The sequence below is a fragment of the Paramisgurnus dabryanus genome, chromosome 17, assembly GCF_030506205.2.
Source record: "Paramisgurnus dabryanus chromosome 17, PD_genome_1.1, whole genome shotgun sequence".
Classification (NCBI taxonomy): Eukaryota; Metazoa; Chordata; class Actinopteri; order Cypriniformes; family Cobitidae; genus Paramisgurnus; species Paramisgurnus dabryanus.
Window position 1 is genome coordinate 12,146,564 of NC_133353.1, and position 27,276 is coordinate 12,173,839.

General features: G+C 38.1%; 1 protein-coding gene across 1 annotated transcript; it reads right to left on the reverse strand.

Annotated features, from left to right (window-relative positions):
* Positions 1-889: 889 nt before the first annotated feature.
* Positions 890-27,276, reverse strand: mrps5 (mitochondrial ribosomal protein S5). Its single transcript, XM_065297459.1, has 11 exons — positions 27,176-27,276; positions 25,987-26,115; positions 24,110-24,235; positions 22,704-22,937; positions 19,947-19,981; positions 10,415-10,505; positions 10,113-10,159; positions 3,886-3,943; positions 3,026-3,088; positions 2,423-2,559; positions 890-1,397 (listed from the first exon to the last, which is right to left on the reverse strand). The coding sequence occupies exons 1-11, from the start codon at positions 27,222-27,224 to the stop codon at positions 1,173-1,175; spliced, it is 1,194 nt and encodes a 397-aa protein (XP_065153531.1). The 5' UTR covers positions 27,225-27,276; the 3' UTR covers positions 890-1,172.

Here is a 27,276-nt window from a genome sequence, read left to right on the forward strand (position 1 = left end):
CAACACTGGTTATACGAGCAAGTTTGGTGGTACAAAATAAAACGTAGCGCTTTTCTAAGCGGATTTAAAAGAGGAACTATATTTTATGGCGTAATAGCACTTTTGGGAGTACTTCGACTCGCCTGAAAAGTCCGCTCCCCTTCTCACTCTCATAATGGGAGAGGGAGGGTGTTACTGCCCCAAGTCGAAGTACTCCCAAAAGTGCTATTACGCTCTTTTAAATCCGCTTAGAAAGCGCTATGTTTTATTTTGTACCACCAAACTTGCTCGTATAACTACTCGTCTTAAATAGGAAAAACGTTGATGTGTTTGGTCACTTCTTACTTTATCTCTAAATGGTACCATTGAATGAATGGGGCTAAGCTAAATGCTATCGTAGCGTCGCAGCGCGCTCCAGCGCTTACGTGCACACACACAGATGATAGAGGGATGATTCAACAGTTCTTAGTTACGGTAATAACATATTTTAATATTGAAAATGAGTAGACTATTCCTTTAATACATACCTATCTTTTTTCAATGTGTGCACTGTACAGCGTGTTGTGAATGTGTTAGCATTTAGCCTAGACCCATTCATTCCTACCAAACAGTGAAGCCACCAAACACTTCCGTGTTTTCCCTATTTAAAGACTGTTACATGAGGAGTTATACCAGTAAGTATGGTGCCACAAAATAAAACTTTTTTTTGGTACCATAGGAATGAATGGGGATAGGCTAAATGCTAACACATTCACAACACGCTGTACAGTGCACGCATTGAAAAAGATAGGTATGTATTAATTCGTCTAGGTTGAGGTAATAACATAGTTTAATATGGCAAATGGGTAGACTATTCCTTTAACAAAATTCATAAACTATTACCTGGGTGAAACAGAGAAACAAAGGCATCTTATGGGTTTATTGTAAATTTATTGATGCTCTTACAGTAATGTCACATACAGGTAATGCAAGCAGAATCTGGAAAATTGAAAAGCAGGAATTCACCCGTCTTCAAACACTCACGTCTTTCCAGGGGCTAGCAATACACCAACACTCATTTCTGTGGGTATGTAGCATTTCCATACCCTTAAATGACAGTTTAGGAGCATGCTTGCAATCCAGGCACCTGCTCCCAGCAAACAGCGTTACATCCTACTAAACAGGATGTAAATAAATGTTCAGTCAGGTTTAGATCACCAGATGGTCCTTTTGACCCCTGCCCATACTGATCTCTTAACCCCCTGTGCTGCCTTTACTTCCGCCCAGTGCAAACGTGTGTTGGGCACCTCATCCTCCACTTCAGGCTCCTTACGGGCACCGAGTTGTGGCCGGGCCACTATGATAGGCAGAGGACCCTGCTCATTCCTAAACTCCACCACGTTAAGCTGCTTTTTATCAGCTAGAGTCTGATGAGTCTCCTGTAGAGGGGGAAGAGAAGAGGGAGGTGGTTGTGTATATACTGTATTTAATGTACTGAAACTTACTGTGGATAAAATGTGTCTACCAACTTCATATAGTGTAAATGCCAGACAGACAGGTCGGTCTGTCCCAATTTCATGTGATTATGCCCATTTAATTTCCCGTTGAACAACTGCTTATTATGTGATCTTTCTCATCATAATTCCCACTTCTCTTGGGAGCCAATCAGCAAGCACTCTTGAAATGTGTGGATTTAAATTGATTTAGCTTGAACTCTTTCTGGTTGTTATCTATAATAACTCTGCAAAGGTGCAGCAGGCTAACATCATTAGAGTAGTCTGCACAAAATGATCGTTCTCGCTGAGGACTGTTGGGAAATAAAGTTGTATGCACTGGCTGTGCATTGTGAGCATTACATGAATTATAAACCCTTTTTTAGAGAGAAAACTACTTTTAAGCAGCACAAATCACGTTCTGACACTTTACACACTATATAGGGATGGACAGAATGTCTAAAATCCTGTTTCAGCATGTGAGTAAATATATTTCATGATAATAAAACATATACAAATAGTTATATATGGAGAAACCCAAACCATGTCTAAAGCACAGATTTTACACCACTTTAAAAAAAATCTCCCACTCCTGTTTGGGATTTGTTTGTTATTCTTCATCAAGCTCACATACAGCGTCTCACTCGGTCTAACACGAATTGGCCACACCCACTTATTTACATACAGTGGTACCACATTTTATTAAGCTACAATGGTAAATAGTTTCATACTGCCCAGTCTTATAAGTATATGACTCGGCAAGTAAGTTACATTTCCCAGTTTAAAAAAAAATTTCTTTGTTTATTCTTTGTTCTTTTTCAACGTGTTTCCCATGCAAATACCGTAACAATCCAAAAGGGTAAATAACCAAACCGTAAAACCTGTTTTTATGAAGGCCATAAATTAACAAAATGTTTTTGTATATTTAAAATTGAATAAGGATGATAGGCTATGTGGTTGCAGTGTTTTACCTGACTGGCCAGGCCATGAAACAGTGCCCTGGTGATGTTGAGGAGGTTGACAGACCCCTCCACTTTAGCATACATGTCCTCGATTCCAATCAGCTTACAGAGAGTGATGACAGCCCTATGACAGTGCAAGCCATAACCTGAAAGCATATGGAGAAAACATGGCACATCACATGAAAACATAGAGACCATAGATGGGGGAAGATGGCAGGTGTTAATATGCAACTACAGATAACATGTACAAAGGCACACTGAATCTGGTACTGGGAGATCCCAGGGTTCTTCTCCCACATTTCATTATTAAGTTGTCAGAGATGAGAATGCGATCAAGGTGCGAGAGAAATCCTACGGGAGTCACAGTCTGTGTAAAGCAGATGTCAGAGCATCATCACATTTCTGGGTTAGAATAGGTATGGAGAGAAATTTGAAATGGGTACCACCATTTTTTTAATGGGTGGCATACATGCTCCTGAGACTGTGGTGTGACATTCACGCAGGAAATGTGAACAGCTTTAACACCAATAACAGGAAACGGGCTTGCTGGTATTTAAAGAAATTGCTTTGATTGTGTGTGTGTGTGTGTGTGTGTGTAACAATGTCCATTACCTTTGTTCTGTTTCTTCATTCTTAGCGTGGTCCTTTTAAAGGTGGACTCGATGTCATGATATACTGAACATAAGGATGAAAAGATAGGTATTGAAAACAGCCATTAATTGGAGGTAAAAGTGTTTCAAACGGTTTCTGCTTTTCCCGTTCCAAAGACACTTTTTTGTCGACTTAATCTTTAAATTCTCCATGAAAGCCATATTAAGGTATGCCACTAAGAGAACTAGAATAAGCCTGTATAATCATATCAGAGGTGGTTCTGCAGGTTTAACTCATTGAAAATGAAATGCTACATCAGAGTGACCTAATTCCTGTGTAAATGCCTTAATTTACTTTTAAATACAGGTTTGTGATTGAGAATGTTGTTAAATAAAGCTTCTTTGGACTTTATGTCCTTGGTTGTTATACTTCTTTAATTGATCTTTTGTATATTCTCTTTTGATGCAACTGCAGATTTTTTTTCAAATAACATATGAGACAGCTATTAAAAATAAAAACAGCAAGAAATAATCAATATAATTTTAGTAATCAACAAACATTTTGTTAGGGGACCCACCTAGGAAGGTACAATCCATCTTAATACCCATTAAAATAATTGTATATGTAAATATAGGACAAACAACGCACATTCATTATCTATTAGTGAAGAGTAGTTGTTATGAATAGAATAGAAGTTTAATTGAAAAAATTCTGCCATTATTTACTCACTTTTATGTTCTGAGTAGAACAAAGAACAAAAAAATTACAGGTTTATAACAACATGAGAGTAAGTAAATGATGACAGAATCTTCATTTTTGTGACTATTCCTTTAATTAGACTAAATTGTTGTTCATCTATACAGAAGCAATGTATGACTCACTGGTATGGTTGTTGTATCTCTCAATGTAGTAGAGATAATGCACAGCACGGTTCTTTGCCTGTAAAACACACAAAAATGAACTGTAATCTGATCTGGCTAGATGAAGCAGAACTGAACGATCAAACATTTGAAGGCTCAAATCCAGCAAATTGTGTCAGGAGAAATAGAGAGGTATGAGCTGACAAGTCTGTTCTTCCATTATTGCACCTTTGAGCAACTAATTTAAATTGTGGTTGCTTCGGGTGACCATGCAATCGCAGTGTACTTTATGCTACATTTGGGGGAACCACAAAAAAAATCATGTTTTTGATGTCGTCTTGTTTTTTATAAAATCAAAAATAAAATCCTTAAAACCAAGTCTATTTCTCTCACAAAAACTGCAAGTGTTTTCTTGACTTGTATGTCACATAAACAACTTTAGGCAAATTTAGATATATCAATGTATTTAAATATTTGAAATAAAACTATAATAGGTGGGTTTCCCAGACAGGGCTTATCCTAGTCCCATTTTGGCATGTCTGCAACTGGTAACAATTTACTTAAAGGGGTGTGCATAAGAATGACATGACAACTTCATAATTATGACATGACACGTGTTACGTGTGAAGGGATGGCGTCCACGCCTCTAGTCCAATACAGTGGTAACTCCGGTGCGTAACTCCCAAAAATTAGATCAATGCAGAGAAGAAAAGTCCGCACACAGTAATCCAAATAATGTCAAACATTTATTCTGTGCCGAAATAATCCAATGGCCAAAGATGCAGAAATACAAACGTTTCGGGCTTAGCCCATCATCAATGTAATTAGTCCACCTGACTATGACGTAACTTATATATCTACCTATCCGCTAATCCGACAATTCATACCATGTTTGCATGTATAGAGTGTCTGGTAGATCACAGAACTTACATTTGAAACCTTTGAATGCAAAAACACTTCTTCAATTTCTATTTAAATGCAACCTGATCAATCATGAATATCGTGTATGGACATACAAATACGTAGATACAAAAACACATATATAGTTACCCGAATTATCAGAAAAAAAAAAAAAAATTATATATATATATATATATATATATATATATATATATATATATATATATATATATTTATATACCCATATGTTCAGCAATGTTATGTAATATAACTATATATTATGTGCATAACACAGAGAACAATATCAAAGGACATACATCAAGATATATCACTATACATACCCATTCACCAGCATAATCTATTTTGTGAGTGAAGAGATTCTCAAGACAAACAGATACAACACTATGTTTCCCAAAATATCACCAAAAAATCCAGAAATGTATGGTTCACAAGAAACATGATAAATTCAATTCTTCGTTTAAACCGCCCGGATGCACTGTTCTTAAAGTAGAGATCCAAAAACATTCCCTTTGGAGCAGTTTTCTTTCTAGATCGCCACCCCTACGTGCGGGTTTAACATGTTCAATAATTGTAAAACTCAGGGAGGATAAAGGATGTTCTGCGTCAGAAAAATGTTTAGCAATTGGAGATTTTTCATCCTTGCGTCTAATCGCACTGTTATGTTCCATGATACGTGTTTTTATGGCTCTATTCGTTTTCCCTACGTATTGTTTTAAGCACGGACATGTGATTAAATATACCACGTTCGATGTTAGACAAGTCGTAAATTGTTTAATTCTATTTGTTTGATCCGTGACCGAACAAGTGAAAGATGTAGCTTTTTTAGTATTATTCCTACATGCCGCGCATGTACGACAGGGAAAAAAAACACTGATGTTTCTTAAAGGTCCTTCCTTAGAGTTCTGCATTATGTGACTATCAGCTTTAACCAGCATGTCCCTAATATTTCTAGCTCTATAATGAGAAAATAAGGGTAATTCAGCAAACAAAGTTCGCCCTATCAGGTCACTCCTCAGTACATGCCAATGTTTGCGTATAGATTCTTTGATGTGATGACACGTGTTATAAACATGAAGGAGATTGTATGCACATTTATGATAACTGTAATTAAGGTCACTTTTAGTGCAAAAATGACATTGTTTGAGATGTCTTTGTTATGACAACTTGACATAAACCAATACATCATAACTTTTCATAAATCTTTCATAAACATGACATAGCTGAATAATTATTAAACTGAAGAAACGACCTAGCTTTATGGGTTAACTGTCATTTAAATGTCATTAAGTGTTAATACTATGTCAAATATCTCGTTAAATTTTAAATACCTTAACAAAATGCAACAGACACGTCAAAAGATCATACTTAACTTTATGTATGTGCACAATAAATAAAACAAGTTCTGTTAGTTGTCAGTTTTTTTTTCTCACATAGAGGGTTCAGAAATTTTCTTGTTGAAAGAAAAAACAAGAAAAACATACAATTTAATTGGTTTTCCAGCAATAGGGTCACAATGTTGCATAGCTTAACCCATTATTGTACTGTTTTCATTTAATTTTAGCGAATCGGCCTGGATGCAATGGAATATAATTGTATCCATTTTTATTATTATTATTAGAGCCCGACCGATATGCATTTTTTGGGGCCGATGCCGATACAGATATTAGGGAGTAAAAAAACACCGATAACGATATATCGCCCGATATTCTTTGTGTATATTATAGTACAGTACACATTATACTACAGTATATTATACTACAGCAGGCTACTGTACATATAATACACTATATACATTAACAGAATATACTATATATAAATACTTTTTTTGCAATGATCACTCACAAATGTGGTGATCAAACACTTAAAATGACGTGACAAAGATATATAATATAGGCAGGTGTGTTTTACAAGTTAACAATAAACTTTATTATCCAAAATGATTCTGATATAAGTGCACAAAACAGTAAACTTGACTAATTATAAATAACTTTAAAACACACACAAAACAAAATACGTATAACTTAAATGATTGTCAGTTTTGACGAGAATAATGTTATATTGGGCTTATTTTGAAAATGGAAATTTATAAAGTCATTGTTTATTTGCTTTACAGTAAGTTATGTACTTCACAAATTAATTGGAAACTTACAGTTAAGACGACAATGCTTGACTTGCTGACAACATAATGATGTAGGCTTATGTTTAATGTACTGCACAACGTTTAACACGAACCCACAGTGTTCTGCCGGGACTTTAAACTTTTATAAAACTAAAGCGTCTGCTCTCCCCCTCTTTTATTTAGCGAGGGTGTAAAGTTGCGCAAGCTTATTTAATCAATTGCTTTGAAATGAGCATGTTCAGTAACAGCACAAGCAGCTGTACTCCCACATACTGCGCGTCAGTTAAAGCGCGTCCTTTCTCCGCCTCGCGTCATTTCTTCCGCTTGCGATTTAAACAACTCGCAAGTGGACAAAAGAGACGGATTAAAAACACCAAATGTAAACCGGATTGTGTCTTTCTCGCCCACTTATAATCCAATCGACCAAAGTGCGTCTTAATACCAGGTGTAAAATGTTGTGAAGAAACCGCGTGACTGCCACCACCTGAACTGAGGGACTGACTGAAGTGAAGGGGGGTTGGCTGGTGTGACTACAGTGAGTGACCTGGGTCACCATTAGCAACCAGTAGGGCGCACTCTGCTGGACAAACAAGTACTTACATCTTTCAAAAGCATTAAATGTCTTCTGTAAGGAAAGTTCATATCGGCTTCATATCTGTGGCTTATATGCCGATACAGATATATCTGTGACAGGCTCATATCGTCCGATAAAATCGGCAAAACGATAAATCGGTCGGGCTCTAATTATTATTATTGGATGATTGATTGATTTCTTAAACACCTGTAAACTTAAAAAAAACATTATGAACTGAATAATATTAATAATGCTTTTATAAAACTATTTGACAACGCATTAACACTTAATTACATTTTAATGACAAATTATTAGGGATGCATCGATACCGATACTGGTATCGGCCTCGATACAGGGGCGGCGTTTGCGTATGGCAGGGTATGGCAGTTGCCATACCCTAGCATTCAGACAAAACACCAGAAATTAACAGGCTATAATGAAGCTCATTAAAAATAATGTTACATATTTTCAGTAGAACATATCTGAACATTCATACATCACTAATATGGATAATTTACGCGTGTGCTCGACTTCATGCTATAATACAGTAACCGACATGTGGATGACATCAACGTGCCGCGAGAGCGGTCTGAAAGAAAACTCTTCCGATGATTTCTCTCCTCACCCTCGCGGTACTTTGATGTCATCAACCTGTCGTTCTTGCAGCGCAGCTTGAATTGTGCAGGAGGTTTCATGATGACCGCTGTTGTTATAATCTTTATTTTCGCAAGTAAACTCCTTTTTTTGTTTTAACACTCAAACAGACTTACGGTTCACACTCGCGCAATGCATATTGCATACATTATTTCAGAAGAAAAATTATTTGTTCTCTGTGGATAAATAAACATGTTCTCTTACACTGGGAAATTGTAGCGCAGTCGAAGTGAATTGTATTAATTATTTGCGCGCGTTTTTGAATATGGCGACTTGTGGAATAAAAACTGCACGACGACAAAAGGTAAGACTTGTTTTTGCATTTAGCCCTGTTTTACTAAGGTTTTGTTTAGTGTTTTAGTCTTAGTTGGTTAGCTGGCTGGGTTATCTACGTGTGGTCTGCTCTATCACATCATTAAAAGTCTTTATTGTGTTTTTATAACTGTTTATTTGCGGCTTTCATGACAAGATTTGTGAAGGGATGATGTTACAGTTTGTTTTGATATTATCTTGTTTTAGTTTATCTGTTGCTGGAGTTGCACTTAGTTAAGAATGACAACATTTGAAAAGCATTTTAAATAACCATGATTTCTATTTTTGTTTTTCATTTGTATTGCTTCCGTATTGTTGTCAGTAAGTGTAAATCCGTGCAATCATAGTATGATTTTATACAGGTTGGTGGAGTATGTACACATATCATGGATATGATGTGGTTTCATAGATTCGTTATTTGAATGGCCTTCTTGTACGAAGAATTTTTGCCATACCCTAGGTTTTCGTGAAACGCCGCCACTGCCTCGATACCACATTTTCTAAAGTACTCGTACTCGTTAAAAGTCCCACGATACCTAGAATTGATACCACGGTCTGAGAAATGTCTATGTTTGAGCGGCATGTAAGGGGTTAATGCCTCTTGTGTTGTCCAAAGAGGCAGAGTTTACAACAAACTGGAAAACTAGTCCTTTGTTTTTCTGTTAAATTATATGACTAAAGCTGTTACCTGTAAATATAAATCATGTTTTTTTATTAAGTACTCTGTATCGGCAAGTACTGAAATGCAAGTACTCGTACTCGTACTCCTATTCCAAAAAAGTGGTATCGGTGCATCCCTACAAATTATATTTCTACCACTGTAGTTGAGGTCAAGAAAAATATTCATGACGCTGTTATAAAACTATATGACAGAGTATTAACACTTAATGACATTTTAATGACAAATTCAATTTTTTTATTACTGGTAAAAAAGTGGTCAGTTATGTTGTATTGGTAATGTCAAGTTGTCATGAGAAGTTATGATGTATTAGTTACATGACACATATGTCATGTCATGATTGAAGGTGTCATGTCAGTCTTATGAACACCCCTTCAAGAAAAGTGTTACCACATACCTTAACATATATCAGCATTGATTTGTCTCAAGATGCACACCAGTATTATTTTTTTAAGGTATATTTGTAAAAACTACTTATAACTCAGGCCTAGTCCTGAATTAAGCTAAACCCTTTTTGGGAAACTCCCCCAATATGTATAAGTGAAATATATAGCAATGGATTTAGTTGTTTGTTTGTTTTTGTCTTTATCCCTCTGTGCACCTGCACCTGCCACAAAAAGACACAACATAGATCCATCTCTCATATTTTTATATTCATGATGGAATGCACATCCTACACAAACATATAGTCAATCTTTCACTAAGGCATAAGTTATAAAATCTGCAAGTTGTAGGTATTTTATTTAATAACACTTTATGTGTGTAGTCCATTGAAATAACATCAGCATTACAAACAAATTGCTTATTAAAGTTTCCAGCCAGCTTGCAGATCAGCTATGCCAAAGTCCATTTAAACTTGCATTTGAGTGATAATTTTGGACCGGCATGTGTCAAACTTCTTGCCCAGGCAAAATGTCCTGTTTTCCAGTAAAATACACACATTAAAAATGTGATTTCAAAATAAACGTGTACGCGTGACTGTGTCTTACTTTTCTGAGTGCTGTGTTCCTGTCCGCTGCCTTGCCCAGAGCAAACCCTGCAGAGAAGTGAACCAAACAACCCATTAACTCCGATTATGGCCATTCTGTCTTTTCACATAATAAACTGTGTTACTACAGGGTCATTCAATACACTTAATGACTATTAAAAACACTGGCATGATAGCCAGACTCAGTTGACATTATTAGAGCTGTCTCTTCTCATAATGTCACCACCATCTGTTACCACTAACAAGCCATCCAGCCTTTAGAGAGCCATTGTTAATGGACTGAGCATGTGTGTTTGGACTCACCTGCGGCCCCGTTTCCATTGCCCACTGCGACCAGAGCACTAATAGATCTCTTTCTCCCCTCCTTTGCTGTGATGTTAAACACGCTCTTGACCTGTCAAACGAATAACAAACATCACAGACTGGAGCTATTTTTATGTGTACTTTCTCTACGGAGCCAGCAGGGGGCAGTATAACCACACTGGCAAAGGCTACATTGAAATTAATCTCAATACTGCAGTGGTCCTTAGGTGCACAGTCTCTGTATGCAGTAATTGTTTAGTATGAAGCTCGTATAGACTAGAATTTTTTTATTTTACTGCAATCGGTTATGTTATAGTTTGCTGTAGAATTATCATTGATGCGATTACGGACAAACTCACAGTCTGATGCGGTACACATGAGCCAAGAAAATTACATGAGCTCTTTGATACACACATACCTTAAGATTTTACATTTCAGATATACATATCTGCTTATACCATGAGCCTTTTTTTCAGTTATTCAGTTTAACAATGCGTTACAACTATTTTGCTATTTAGCAATGGCAATGCACCGACAATGTATGAAACACAATCAGGCATTTTAATAATCATTTTATTTATTATCTCAACCCCCCTTACTATCAGGAATCACTTCAAACCACAGTGTGTTCAGGATTAGCTCCTGTATCTTGGACGGAGGTCGATGCTTCTTCGGGACCCCATTTACACCTGATATTAAATGGATATTTCATCAAAAATTTTCAATTATTATAATTTACTCACTCACTTTATTCTTCAATTGAATATATTTTAAAGAATGCTTGTAACCAATCAGATCTGGGGCAGTATTGACTTCTATAATAGGAAAAAAATAATACTTTGGAAGTCTTAGTGCCCCAGATTTTTTTTAAAACATGAATACCTTCATTTGTGTTCAGCAGAAGAAATAACTTTATATAGCTTTGGAACAACCTGAGGGTAAGTAAATGATGACAGAATTTAAATTTTTCAGTGAACTATCCTTTAAACATCTCTTTCGATTTCGAAGTGGATGGTACCAAAAACAGGTGTAAACAAGGTTGAACACTGTGATTACATTCAGATGTCCAATGCAGTAAATTGCAGTGTCAATGCTAATCTTTCTAGCGATCAGATCGCCCCCAACAAATTATAATGCCAGATGTAAACAGCGCCTGTTACAAAACCCCCGTAATTTGATATGATGCCACTTGAGTGGAAGCACTAAACAAAAATGATGACAGGGAAATAACAAGAACAATGTTTATTTAAAAAAAAAGTGAGAGAAAGATGGGGGGTAACTCCCACCTGCCTTCTGTATGTGAAACAAATGCCATCTGTTCAGACTGTTAAACACAAAACTCTCTAAAAGCAAAAACAATTCCCACTAATCCCCTTTTTTTCCCACACTTCACAACAACAGAGGTTTGTATACACAAACTCACATCTGCTCATTAGCTCTACTTGGACTGGGTTGTGTTATTATCCAATCACTATAACTGTTGTCTTAACCCATAATTATCATTGAAATGAACTCCACATCTCTACACTAGAGAGAAATTCTTGTGTGTCGGGTCTGCTGATGATAAATAAAATCTACATGGGTATAGTTTATACGGACACACAATAAACGAGTCCAATGACAAATGCCCCAATGAAACTGAAAGAGGAAATGAGGTCATCTGACGTGTTACAGCTCATGACAAACTGCAGCAGAAATCGGTCAGATTGAAGTTTGTAACTATAAAAGTCTTCCTCTTTTTTTAATCCATCTCCATAACCATCTTCTGTAACCATCAGCCATCTCTCCATCCCTTCTCTGACCGCCTCTCTTTCTCCAATGTATCATCCGCTCTAGAGCACCATTTCTCTCGTCCCTCTCTCTTGGCAGATGATTTGTTCTTGGGAGAGTTTCTTGGCTTTACAGGAAGTATTTGGTTTAATTAATATGCTTTAAAAGCACTTGGGTTCTTACGGTCTTTGCTTGTTCCCTCTCTAGGATGCCCGAGAGACTGAGGGAGGGCTGAAGAGGACCGCAGTGAAAAGCGAGGCTGATAATGTCACTGAGCTTTTTAGAAACACTTTAAATAATTCTGCATCTTAAGAGAACTGCACAAGCTTTTCATTTTTATGTAAAGCCTTCTGATGTGTCTAACTTACTCCTTGCAGCTTGGTTTACATCTCAAACTTATGTGTTGCATATAATATACACTCCCCTAAAGGATTATTAGGAACACCATACTAATACTGTGTTTGACCCCCTTTCGCCTTCAGAACTGCCTTAATTCTACGTGGCATTGATTCAACGAGGTTCTGCATCTTGCAGTTGGAGATTTTTGGGATGCACATCCAGGGTACGAAGCTCCCGTTCATCACATCCCAAAGATGCTCTATTGGGTTGAGATCTGGTGACTGTGGGGGCCATTTTAGTACAGTGAACTCATTGTCATGTTCAAGAAACCAATTTGAAATGATTAAGCTTTGTGCCAAGAAAACATCCCCCACACCATTACACCACTGCCACCAGCCTGCACAGTGGTAACAAGGCATGATGGATCCATGTTCTCATTCTGTTTACGCCAAACTCGGACTTTACCATCTGAATGTCTCAACAGAAATCGAGACTCATCAGACCAGGCAACATTTTTCCAGTCTTCAACTGTCCAATTTTGGTGAGCTCGTGCAAATTGTAGCCTCTTTTTCCTATTTGTAGTTGAGATGAGTGGTACCCGGTGGGGTCTTCTGCTGTTGTAGCCCATCCGCCTCAAGTTTGTGCGTGTTGTGGCTTCACAAATGCTTTGCTGCATACCTCGGTTGTAACGAGTGGTTATTTCAGTCAAACTTGCTCTTCTATCAGCTTGAATCAGTCGGCCTATTCTCTTCTGACCTTTAGCATCAACAAGGCATTTTCGGACACAGGACTGCCGCATACTGGATGTTTTTCCCTTTTCACACCATTCGTTGTAAACCCTAGAAATGGTTGTGCGTGAAAATCCCAATAACTGAGCAGATTGTGAAATAATCAGACTGGCCCGTCTGGCACCAACAACCATGCCACGCTCAAAATTGCTTAAATCACCTTTCTTTCCCATTCTGACATTCAGTTTAAAGTTCAGGAAATTGTCTTGACCAGGACCACAGCCCTAAATGCATTGAAACAACTGCCATGTGATTGGTTGATTAGATAATTGCATTAATAAGAAATTGAACAGGTGTTCCTAATAATTCTTTAGGTGAGTGTATTTCAACAATTTTCAAAAATACAATAACTTCCATATGCAGACTTAAATTCTTCACACAAAGCCATTGCATGTTATCAGAAAACTAGAAGTACAGCTTAATTCATATAAACCATTATTGAGCTTTTTGTTCAATTTGCATCTAAAAAATTTCTGAAAAAAGCAACGATTACCACTAACAATTATTTTGTCCTTTCGCGTTTCACGAATACAAACACTAAACTATCAGTGAATACTTTTGCCAACCTATTCCTTTAATGCGTCGGACACCGAGGTCTGACTCACAGTCTGATGCGGTTCAGTCTAGTCACTTGTGCCAAGAGCACTGACACATCCATCAACAAGACAGAAAGACAGCATGGAAGAAAGAGACATACAGAGAGAGTTCATTGACCACAAATCATCTAAATGATCAGCTTTTGTTCTGATTTTCGTAGTGTTCACATGGGGAAAGCTTAAGCTGTAAACCTGTCTACTACTTTGCCAGTAAGGCTTTATGGAAATTAAAAGATTAGAGGACGAGAAGGAAGACAACATGCAAAGTTCAGCAGAACGAGAGAGGGAGAAAGAGAGAAGACCCGAGGTGAACCGCAATACTGTTTTCTATTCTAAACTCAGCAACATTTTTGCCAAATGAGTCTGGTGGTGCCAGCCTGGGGCTCCATATAGAGATTTGTTTTTCAAACGTTCATTGTTGTGTATAATTAGATAAAGCTCCAGACGCTCTGCACTACATGCTAATTTTATGCTGTGCAGATCTGCTATCCCAAATGCCTCCCATCATCAGGCAGTTAAGAGTATTACAAAAACTTTGAAAGAATAAGAGAGATACACGCATGAGCTTACACTCAAGACTCACACACACGGAACAAACAATACTTCCTATGAATATGGCAAATTACGGTTCAGTTAATCCACTTAATATTGTTAATGCAATTACTTTTTAGAATGAATAGAATGTAAAATGATTTAAAGGCCACCTAACATGAGAAAATCACTTTTATATGTTGTTGGAAGATAACTGTGTGTGGCCTGCCCACTCCGTAATTTTTCAAATCAAGATAAAACCTCAACCATAGGTGTGATTGGCAAAGGACAAAAAAGCAGGAAAATATACGGCACACCTACCATGACGTGGCGACATACGCACGCACGCACGCACATACATACATACATACCATGGGCGTAGATTTAGGGTGGGACGCTAGGGACATGTCCCTAGCAATATTCAGGGAAGACTGAATTGTCCCTAGCAATAATTTCGACCAAACAATTAATCTGTATTTATATATAACCACTAATGTCCTTCTTATTCTTGTGTTTTCTATTTTTTACTTATTATATTTTTTTTTCAGGAATCATTTAAATGAGACTAGAAATCTTTTGCAATCCTGTTCTGTAAAAATGACGCTCTATGTGGTACACAAACGGTTAACAGCTTTCGTTCTCTGCAATGCCCGCCTCCGTAACTCACATCGCTAATATGATTGGCTTTGCATTTCTTTAGTCCCGCCTCTCTATTTCACATCACTTTATGATGGGCTTACTCGCTACGTGTGATAGGATGGTTTCACAAGTTGTGTCACATAATGATTCAAGGACAGTGTTTTAACCAATACACGACAATCCCATGTTAACCTGAGGAGTTGCAAACTTGTGTCAACCTTTTATAAATGGGGTAGCAAGGTTATTTAGGGGGTCCCTAATCCATGAAAGAAAATTACCCCAACATGGTAAAAACATGAATTCATGTCATGATTGCTGAATATTTTACATTACTGCACTGTGGTCATTACTTGCACAGATGTAGACATGATGTAAGGTTGCATTTTAAACTTAAAATTATTTTTTTCACACTGATTAACTGTCTGTTAATGAAAAGAAGATTTAATGTGAACTACAGAAACGTTAATAAACGTTGTTCAGGAAACAGCATGATATACATACCTACTTCAACACTGGGATTTTTTTGGCAAAATTAAAATAAGATTTAAATATTAATTGCATATTCTTCATTGTTATAAAGCAAATATGGTTATATCTTACAATGTGATTTTCTTTTTTTTTTGACAAAGCCTTAAACAGTTACTGTTTATTAGGCTCTAGGACATAACGAATTGTTTATTATAAATTTGGGATGGCCGGGGGTGGCGAGTCAGATGTTACTGAGTAAAGTGCATACTGAGTTGTCTGTTGTTTGTGTCAAGTAAACGGTGATAAACAGTTTTTGCAATGCAACCATTTTATTTATGTCCCCACCAATGCCAGAATCAAACCTACGCCCTTGATACATACATACATACATACATACATACATACATACATACATACATACATACATACATACATATACATATACATATACATATACATATACATATACATATATGATGAAATACAGTTGAAATATAATTTGAGCTCAAAATTGATCGATCTGAGTGGACAATCGTCAATCAGCATGGGCAAGTGCCACCCTGACAATTATGTAGCCTTGCCACTGCATCAGACTGAACAAAATCATTTTGTGCATTTAAAGGTAAATACATCAATGCGGTGCATTTTGAGAGTACAAATAAGTGACTAGATCTATGAGGATTTTTATGTTCTTCAAAACAAATTTGTACCCTTTTAGTAAAATCTTTGGTTGCATATGGTAATAATAATAATAAGGCACACAAGCCACATACACAATTTGATAAATGAGATTTGCCAATTGGTCAAAACATGTTTAATGTTTATAGAATAATTAGTGGGGGCATTAAGTAAAGATTAATTATTGATTACAACATTTGAACGCTGAATTTAAAGTGGATACTGTAACATTAAAGTTACTTAATTCAAATGTTGTGACTTTCTGTAAAGTGCATTTGTCTTATGCATAGTTCTTTTGGCACAGTCGAGCTACGCGTTTCACACGCAGGCGCACACGCACACACACAGGGAAACCAGATCCATGAATGTGTGTGTTTGTCATTATATTATTCTGTAATCGCAAGCATTACTGCCAGATTCACAAACCATTAAGAGGAGCAAATACAGGCGTGTGTTCGTCAGGATGACGTTGGATCTGATTCGCGTAACTTATGGTGCGTTCCAGGCAGGTTTTTAAACCCGTGAGTTACGACTTCAAAACCACGACTCACGACCTTATGCGTTCCAGGCAGCCCGTAACTCGTGTTTTTACAACCTTCTACCGGTGAAAGTGCACTGGAACGGCAGTCAAACCCGTGACTTCCCACCCGTGAACTCGTACTAGATCGATGTACTCCCAGTTCAGAGTCGTGAGGCGTGGTTTTGAACTCGTGAGTTACGGGTTACGGGTTGCCTGGAACGCAGCATTATATGCGTGCGTTAACGTAAGTGATTACGGAATAATAATGCAAGCAAACGTTTTGACACAAATGCAAGTTTATATTGATATTGCAAGACAGCATTTCACCTCGACGAGAAATCTGATATTTACATTACTGGCATATAGCGGTCTGATTTGAAACGGACAGTTTTGTCAAAGCAGCAAACACCTGGCAGGTTCTCTTAATTTCTTACTACTAAAATGCTGTTTGTCTCTGCCTTTTCCTTCTATCCATGCCCAGCGCCACTGATTTAAGTCCTTTATCAATTAGGTCGTCTTACCTAGGCTTCATATACATACTCTTCATCCCGCTGACAACGTTAACTTGTTATGACATCTCCGCGGCCACGCGGCATCTGCAGCTGGATCTCATGGTGCGTTCCAGGCAGGTTTTTAAACCCGTGAGTTACGACTTCAAAACCACGACTCACGACCTTATGCGTTCCAGGCAGCCTGTAACTCGTGTTTTTACAACCTTCTACCGGTGAAAGTGCTCTGGAACGGCAGTCAAACCCGTGACTTCCCACCCGTGAACTCGTACTAGATCGATGTACTCCCAGTTCAAAGTCGTGAGTCGTGGTTTTGAAGTCGTGAGTTACGGGTTACAGGTCGCCTGGAACGCAGCATCAGACACCTCAAAGACCCCTCCTCATTCTACTTCTGATTGGCTAGTTTGTTAGTTTGGTTGAGAGTGAAAGATGTGTTCCTCTCATTCTATTTGTAGGCGAACGCATGATTTTTTTTATTCGCAGCCAAGACCACACGCCGGATCTGACTGCAAGCTGTTTGGTGAGCTCTGCTTTGAATAGAGTTTCGTCCGTGACAAATAAATAGACTACTTGCGGAGTGATATGCGATCATTTATAACGGTGCCTTGCGACCCACCCCCCCACATAAACACAAAAAATTGGATTTGCATGATTCACGAAAGCCTCATTTTCAGGTCGGAAAAGCCGGAATTCCGGATTTTTCCGGAAGAATCACACCCCTGCTCAACAGTCTCATTGGACAAGCTGTTGCCATATTCTAAGCAAAGTGACGTCACTTGTTTTCAAAATGTATATTTTAAATCTGTACACAATGCATTACCGCACATTCATTATGAACAATGAGGGAAGGTGATTTAAAAAATGTGTATGCTTTTGGTATAAATAACAGTAAACGGGAAGCAGCATCTCATTTGCATTTAAAAAGACGCATACAGAAATAGTATTTTTCCACATGGTATAATAAATAGTCTATAGGGTATTTGGTAGGGATGCTCCGAGCAATCGACCACAGATCGGTATCCGTCAATCATCTCATGACTCGATCAATACTTGCCAAATTTGCAGATCTCATGAATCAATCTTTCTATTTAATTTTGCCATCATAGAGTTCATGAAGGCAGCCACAATTTGAGACGATTTTCACGCATTGCGAGCATTTTTACAACCCGTTGCACAACCTGTAAATTTGGATTTCTCTCTCTGCCTTTAAATAGATTCAAATAGATTTAACAGCAAAAGGCGTCTTCACATCCCCATCAAACAGCATATACAACACATATCTATCAGGGACATTATATATTTATCCTGAAAGTTTATTATTTGCATGTGTTTAAAAGTTTTAACAGTTTAAACTTAAATTTTTCTTGCAGCTGCTCTTGTCCACGTACACCCAACGAGGGCACGCAGACACAGGCTGTCATTCAGCGTGACAGAGCAAATATCTCTCTCTTGTTCTTAAAGCTACAGTAACCTAATTCACTTATCAATAATATAGGAGAAAATCATTCTCTGCTCTTGACTGAAGAACTGTTGTACTTTATGGGGCGGTTTCCCATACAAGAGGTGTTTTGTCAATGATACTTCCTTGGCAGGACTGGTCCTTCCAAGTCACTTCTTTCAGAGACTAGGCGAGGCTCCTCTTTAGCATTCGGAGAACATGTAAATGGAACAGGCTAGCAAGTGCACAGCATTGCGTCATTACATCAGTGAAAAGGTGTGCACATTTGCATCCTTTCCTGTATATGGGATATTTTTCGAACGAAGGACTCAGTCCTTGGTTGAAATTTCGAGGATCCTCGACATTGGAACAGTCCTTCGACGGATGTCGATGACGTAGCATCCTCAAAATTCTGGCTTCTGAGTATCCTTCCTTGACATTGAGAAACACCTAGGGTTTAGGTTAATCCAGGACTATGCCTTATTAATATTAGGTCATTTAAGAGGTTTTTACAAAAATACCTTACAAAAAACACTACAGGTGTTCATTTTAAGTCAAAATGTCAACGAAGTATGTTAAAATTAAAGAACACAAGGTGTTTTTAAATTAAAGCAGCTCAAACATGCATTTTAGTCTGGGACAAGGATATGCCCTGTCTGGGAAACCGCCTCTATAAGAACCTCTATAAGAATATTAACATTACTTTTAAGAGGCATAAGCCTTTTAAAAGGCATATTAAATTGCTCTGTGAAGAAGGAATATTTATTGTGCTTTTTATTTGGTTCTCAATTAAAACAATAATATTTCTGCAAATAATATAATCAAGGCACAACTGTGGTATTACATTATCTAAAAAAAGGTTATAGTCATCAAAGATCTTGCATACAAGCTTAAAGAATTCGTATCAGCATTGGTATCGGACGATCATGACGACAAGAAATCAGTTCTCGGTATAGACTAGAAAAATCCTGATTGGAGCATCCCTAGTATTTGGACTCAAATCTTAACAGACAGATTCTGTGGACACCTGAGACAAATGTTACATCCTGAAAAATTGGCATATTAGGTGACCTTTAAATTTCAATCCTGGAATAGGCAACACCATGTTTAATCCAATCAAAGTCGAACAGATAAAATTAAGTCCTGCCCTTATCTATTTCATATTTCGAATATTCATATTCTCCTTCACGCAGTAATTTGTCCCATTAGAAGTTAAATGAGCTATAAATGCAACTGCATTGTCGTGTTTCACTCACCTCAATGATGCGCGAGTCAAAATCTTCATACGTTTCTGTGGGAAGAAATCAAAACTTTTAATGACAAATATCACAGGTTGAGCTGTACACAGATTGCTGTAAAAGGCTCATGAAACCTTTTTATGTATAATTATGGAAAGTGAGCATGTTAAAATAGATTTGCAGAGGAGTCTGTTATGACCTCTGAACCCAGGGGCCTGCTTTGCTGCAGTAACTCATTACAGGTCTTTAACTTTGCCTGTGAGAGACAAGAATATTTCCTAGATTTAAAGGTGGGGGTGTTTCGTGGCCATTCAGGGGTGAAAAGGTTGGAGCATATCTAGATGTGATTTAGACTCCAGGCCTCAGTGTTGCTGGGCAATCCATCAAAAGACTACCAAAGATTGCACCTGTCTCCACTAGCCAATCAGACAGCAAGAAATTCATTTGCATGGTGAGATTGTAAGAGCCAGAACAGAGATGAACAGCAGTGTAAATTACAAGGAGATTGCATTTACTGCATCTCGTTTTGGGAGAAGGGTGTGTGTGTCGAAGCAACCAAAGCATGCGGGTGTTGTATGAGTGTGTATAGCATGTGTACAGTATACTTTATACAGTATACTAACCTTTTGAAATGAGAATCAATCAGACATTATGCCACTTATTTTCACTAGGGTTGCCACCCGTGACTGGTGTCATATGCATGTCACAAGACTCGCAAGAACCGATGAGATTGGACAATATTTGATGCAATATTTCAACTTACTGCGCTGAGCTGTATGTTGCTATGGATTTGTGACATATCGATCATTAAATAAACTTGTTTCTCTTCAGAAGACATATATTAACCCATTGGAGTCATTTGGATTACATAAATAATGGATGTATTTGGAGCTTTACCATGTTGACCCTCATATAGACCCCTTGCACGTGACGTCACGCTCTACTCGCGCGAATTATGGACGCCATGACGGATGGCGGAAGTGCTATGTTGTAGACGGACGGCAAGCCGAACAATTACGTGTTTGTGTTCGTCAGGGTCATAAAATGGTTATTTCGTGTTGCTATGATGCACCTACCATTACAGAAAAGTGGCATAAATACATTATTTTTACATGAATGTTATTGTTTAATGCTGCAGTGACACCATAAATCATAGCTGCTAACTCCCACGCATCGCAATTGACCCCATTCTCATGCCACACATCCATTTTCACGATGTAAGTAGCTAAACCAGTGCTCGCAGTACTGACACTTTTATATTTTAGCGTACCTTCACTGTCTTTGGCGTGCCACCACTTCTCATGTTGCTGGTACTTTGCTGCAAAGAGTCAAAGAGCATTTCACTTTATGTGGCGCTGCGCAGGAAGTTCGGCAGCGAGGACATCAGAGTACCGCGAGAGCAAGTCGAAATGTTACAAAAGGGTCCGCCTTTACCTTTGCTCTCGCGTTACTCTGATGTCATACGCCGATCAGTCAGCTCCGCACCAGTCGAACACACAAAGCGTCAAGGTCTGGATGAAAAGCAGAGACTTGCCCGGATTCCACGCACGCAGATACCCTCAGAAAACAGCAATTTTAATCAACCATAACTCGCGTGTGCATGCGTGATAGGTTTTAATAAATGAGAAAAAAGTCAATTGATAATTGACATCTATAAACAATAATATATACGAAATATAATTATATGGTCTTGACATACACATTATCTGTTGCTTTAGTTTAATATAAACTACTCATTTGGTTTATTTGATTGTGACAGTCCCTCTATCACCAATCACAAATCATCACTTTATGCTTCTCTTTCTCAGTGGATAAACTGAATCAAAGCTGCTGTTATCTGCAGTTATACATTTTACAGAGACCAGTAGCCTGTTCATTAGATTTTAAGAACTTTTTTGGCACTTTTATCAGAAGGAAAGCATAATAGAAGTGTATAAAATAATAGTGAAGACTCTAATCTCAGGCATTTAAACTCAGTAAAAGCTTTATTCAATTTAATTTCTAAAATATGATTCGATTTGTATTGTGAACCATTTTAACGCAGTCTTTTCCAACTATTTAACACAGAAATAGCTTAAATCCACACTATTATCAATTGGCAAATGGTTAGGACTTATATAAGAAATTATTACCACAAACCCCCACCCCCCAAAAAAATCTCACTCCAAGCTGAACTCAGAAGTTGGCAGCTCTGCAGACTTTTAAAAGCCTTAAGATCAGCATTACCACATAGTGGTACAAATCATGCGGGCTGAAGTCGGGCAGACTCGGTGTTTAATGAGGTCCGTGAAAATTGAAGGAGGAAGAAGGTAAGGGTCGGTATCCAGTCCCGCTATCTCTAACTTCTCTAAATAGCGCTTTTTCTGAGGACCTACCAAATGCCCTACCTCGACCGATAACGGCACAACAACTTCCTTAATATAAGAAGCCATGTATTTTAATGTAATATATATTTAAACTGTTTAAAACTAATCAAAAATCCCGCTCGTCTATTACTAATCAACCTAGTGCGTCAGTGATTTTGCCGTCCAGCATGGCGTCGTCACGTGGTCTAGGTCACGTGTTTGCAAAGGGTCTATAAGAAGATAACATGACAAGTCATAACAAAAGAAGTCATAACAATTCCTTCAAAGAGAGTTAGCTCCCTTGTACTTTTCACACACCCTGAAAAGGGAACACCAATATCAGTGATGATATTAATAACTGAATGTTACTTGCTCACTAGGTTTGAAACATTAATATCTACATAATATCTACATTCGTAAACCCACACACCTCCATTGGGCCCTGGGTCTGGGGGGCCCAAACTAATCCCACCCCAGGAGTTGCCGGTCCAGCCTCTCTCTCTCTTGATCTTGGTCTTCCTGCGTTTGTCCCATTCATCCCTCTGGCGTTCCAGGGCCTCTGTCACCTCTTTTTGCTCTGCCTCTCCGCGCTGTGAGGGCTTCTGGACTGATCCATCCTTATACACAGCAGTGTTCAGACCGGGCCACAGGAATCCAGCCCGACCTGAGGTGAGAAAGAAAATGATCAATAAACTCACTTGAAGTCTTTCCCAGTAAACAAGGATACTCACCTTTGTGAGTGATGCCAGCTTAACAGAAGGTAAGACTACCAAACTTAAAGTCTCCCTGTAGTCAATAATTGTATCAGTTAAAAGTCCACCTCGGACCATAGATATATATGTAAATAGATGCTACATTCAGCAGTTTAGGATAGCTACTAAGCAATGCACATGTAAAAAAGGCGTGTTTGCAGCACTAATCTTAAAGCGCTGATGTTAATAGGTTAGAGCAAACGTCCCCAACCACCTGGTCAAGATCCAGTACCGGGTTGTGGACATGTTGCCACCGGATCACACGAACATCCTGAAATAAATGTGTATAATAGCTACGTAATAGCTTAATCGGGTGTTTTTTCCTTTAAGCTTCAAATCGATCATTTGCACTTTTCTACCGGGCCTCTCCCTATCCCTCTCTCTCTCGGCGCATTGCCGATCACATTGCTGCCGTTACATTTTGAGCATACTTTTAAAACACAATCCATCAAATAATTGCAGAGGCATGACTTCATGAATCATTTGCAAATCTACCTAGCAAATCATGTCCATGCGTGAAGACGTTCATGACAATGCAAATGACTGAAAAGCATCTCGTCAATTAAGAGAAAACGCTTCCCCGCCAATGACGAGATTTTCCGTCTTTCCGCAATACCGCTATTATCCACAACTTTTTAAACCCGGAAGTATTGCCCTATGGCAAGCGGCTGCATGTCCGTGTCTGTTTTAAAGATCGCTCTGAATGGGATCTCTATGAAAAGTCCGTCACAAAAATGGAATTATCTCTGCTTTTTGCTCAAAATGTGGTGTTTTTGAAGAAACCTACCCATATTCAAAAGCTGATTACAAAAGAACCACTGAAGGTAGGATGAAACTTTTTTTTTTTTTTTTTTTAAAGCAGAGGGTCTGTTCTTTCATTTGGTATATTGTACGTTTATATATTTAAAGAAGAACATTTTCTGGAAGGCATTAAACTTTGGTGAAAATCATGAAAAACGCTGGCGCTGGCTGGCAACTTTTTTTAAAAACGCTGGCGGTGAAAGAGTTAAATGTTTTCAGTGTATTCAATCAATGATCTAAGACAGAAAAGAAAGAGATGATGAGAATTGTAGGGACTGTGTACCTTCTCCTAGGTTCTGGCCTCTGTTGAGATCTCTTTTCACTTTACGTTTGGTTCTCTTCCCTCGTCCCTTTCTGGCACCAGCACCGGTCTCAGCTAAAACACCCCTCCAAAGTTGTTCAGCTGTCACTGATTGGGAAAGACAGATGTCAATCAATTACACACTCTCATCACTTCAAAACACAGACAAATAAGGTAAATAACCATTGGGACAAACAAAGAATGAACTAATTACTAGTTTGTTCATTTGTAACTTCAGATGAACATTTGCACATTAAAAGTGCCTATGTTAATTTCAGCTGTTGGTTCTAAGGACTTCCATCCCTATTCTGTGTGTGTGTGTGTGTGTGTGTGTGTGTGTGTGTGTGTGTGTGTGTGTGTGTGTGTGTGTAGAGGCTGGCTAATGTGGGACATTGGGAGTTGTTTGATGTTGTTCTGATTTAATAAGGACTTAATTAGATGAGACCGAGAGGGCTGCCAGGCCTAATGAAGCATCCACTTTTAACAAAAGCAGTTAAAGAGAAACATCACAATTCAGTCTGACAGCCAAACATCCCCAATACACACTGACTCACACAAAACCAAAGCAGTCAGACACACACACTCATCCGTAATGATGCAGTCACATCCTCTGCAAAAGACATGCTGCACAAACATCCCTCTGTTGTTTTAAAAGTTAGAAACAGATGGTTAAAGCAACATTTTCAAAGCTTACACTATTTAGCAAAGAGGGATGTTAAAACTCTTTAGGAGCAGGACTACAAATGAGCAGAAGATCCTTGTAAAAGTGCAGAACAATAAATGTTGCATATTTTAGAGATAAAAGGCTATTAAAAATGTTTATGCTTAATTTATCCAAAGTACATTTCTTATTTATGGGCAGATTACATGGTGAAGCAGTGACTGTATTGTTTAAAAAAAAATCACTGTCTGTTGTTCTGTAATATTTCTCCATATTAGTAAGATGGGGATGTCAAGTATGCATAAACCAATATCATGCAGTAAAAAACATCCATGATACAAACTAAATAGTGCACGAGCATCAAACAATAAATAATTTTTTTGCAGAACTGTTTAGACTTCTAAAATTTTTATAAAAAAAATACTGTGCATCTGATTGTAACTAAAGCCTTTAAATGATTATGTGCTTTGAAGACTGATAACTGAATGGCCAATTGCCATTCAGCAGAATTGCAAATCAGAAGCAATTTACCATCCACTTACTGCAGGTACAGCTACAGCACTCTCTAGAGCAACTTGGGGTTAAAAATCATGTTTAATGATAGAGGGATCTTATTACATATACAGCTCAGCTCATGCCATCCAAGTATAAAACCTGTGCAGGGTTTCCCACAGAAAATTAGTTAGTTAAGGTGGTAGGGTTGTGCAGGTGGGCGGGACGGGGCGTGGCAATCAAAGGGGCGTCATGATGAAAATATTTTTATTTAAAACACTCAAATAAAACTCAATTTTGAAGAAACTATGACAGAAAATGAACACATACTAGATTATTAATGAATTAAATGTTTTATCAACTGGCTAGTTTTCCTCCAGACATTAACGGACCATGTCTTTCTCTCATTTCGGCCATGTGGCGCGTGCCCGCTCGCAGTGTGAAGCGCGTCCACGCTATTCTCCGAGATGCACTTCACGGCCTTTTGTGCAGCGAACTATTTTTTTGGACGACCCTGTTAAGGTGGCAGCGTATCCCAGCTTAGGTGGGCCGCCCGAACTGCAAAGTGCTGCGGGAAACCCTGCTGTGACTTTAGTGCTGCCCGCCCTGATCCCAAACCACAAAGGCACCATAATGTTAAGCCTGATTTTGTGACATTCACACAAAATCAAAACCTTAAAACCAAATCTTATCATAATCATCTTACGTTTGTTGAAGAAACTGCCATGTCTGTTCTGTTGCAGGGCAGCTGTGACTGGAAGATACTGGGTGGGACTGCGTCTGACAAAGTGGGAGAAGTGAGCTGTGCCCCCTAGTGCTCTCAGTGTTCCAACACCTGTTGACAAGGGAGATGGCAAGGACAATTTCAAAAGCAATATTAGGATTTTTGTACCGATACTGTCAAATAAAATGGACAATGAAGCCAGCTGTACAGAGTTTAAGACCCTCATTTAAAAACCAGTATAAGAGATAACACCACAACAGCTGTCCTAATGCTGGTTTGACAAAATAACAGAATAGCAGAAATTCTACTTTAGTATTTGCTATGCAGGCCCTTAAATACCATAGCACCTATTAAGAAAATGCATGTTATAGATTATTGGGGCAGTCAATGCTTTAGCCACCAAATACACTCAAATATTGAGGAATATTGAGGAAACCCATACTATCCAAAAGAAATGTTGCTTTGGAAAAGATCATGTTAATGTGTAGATTACAGTATGTTTAGTGCTTTATTTTTTTTTGTTAGTGATTTGTTTTGCATTTGGTGCAGCATTGAACAGCCATATGTATGACTGTAAACTTGATCAGAGGGCTTAATAAATTAGCTTTGCATTTAGAAAACGTCCAAACCTATAAAAAAATTCTGCCTGTTAGATCTACCTGCTATTGGGAGCAATTTTATTGAAACTGTATTGAATATAAATGCCAGAATGTTATATAATGTCATGTGGAGAACCTAAAGATTTTCAAACATCATAGTACCATTACTGTATCTGCAGTTACCAATGCAATTAAATTACATATACAAAACACGTGTTTAATATAGGATGTAACATTACATGCTGTTACTGACAAGAAGTAACACCTTTCAATTGTCCAAGGTCTGTACTTTCTCAGGTATGAACGTTTATGCAATTTTAGTTGTTATTTATGGGATACATTCTGCAACATATACTCTATATCAGCGAAACGGACATTTTTATAGCATATTTGTCATAATTGTATTCATGCTGTTTCTGACAGGAACAGTGAGCACACTCTGGTTAGCTTTCTTTTCAAATAAGGATCCTCTCGCACTTAACGGGACATTAATTCCACTTAAAAACAACTCTTTTTATACTGACAGGAGGAGAAAATCAAGAGAGGGTAAGAAGTTTAAGGTCAAAACTCACCTTCAAACGTTAACCGGAGGGCACAACACAGCCTTGTGACCGCCGCCATGTTTAGCCGCTGAGGGGTCCTTCAGCGCCGAGCATGCTGTCCAAACATGTGC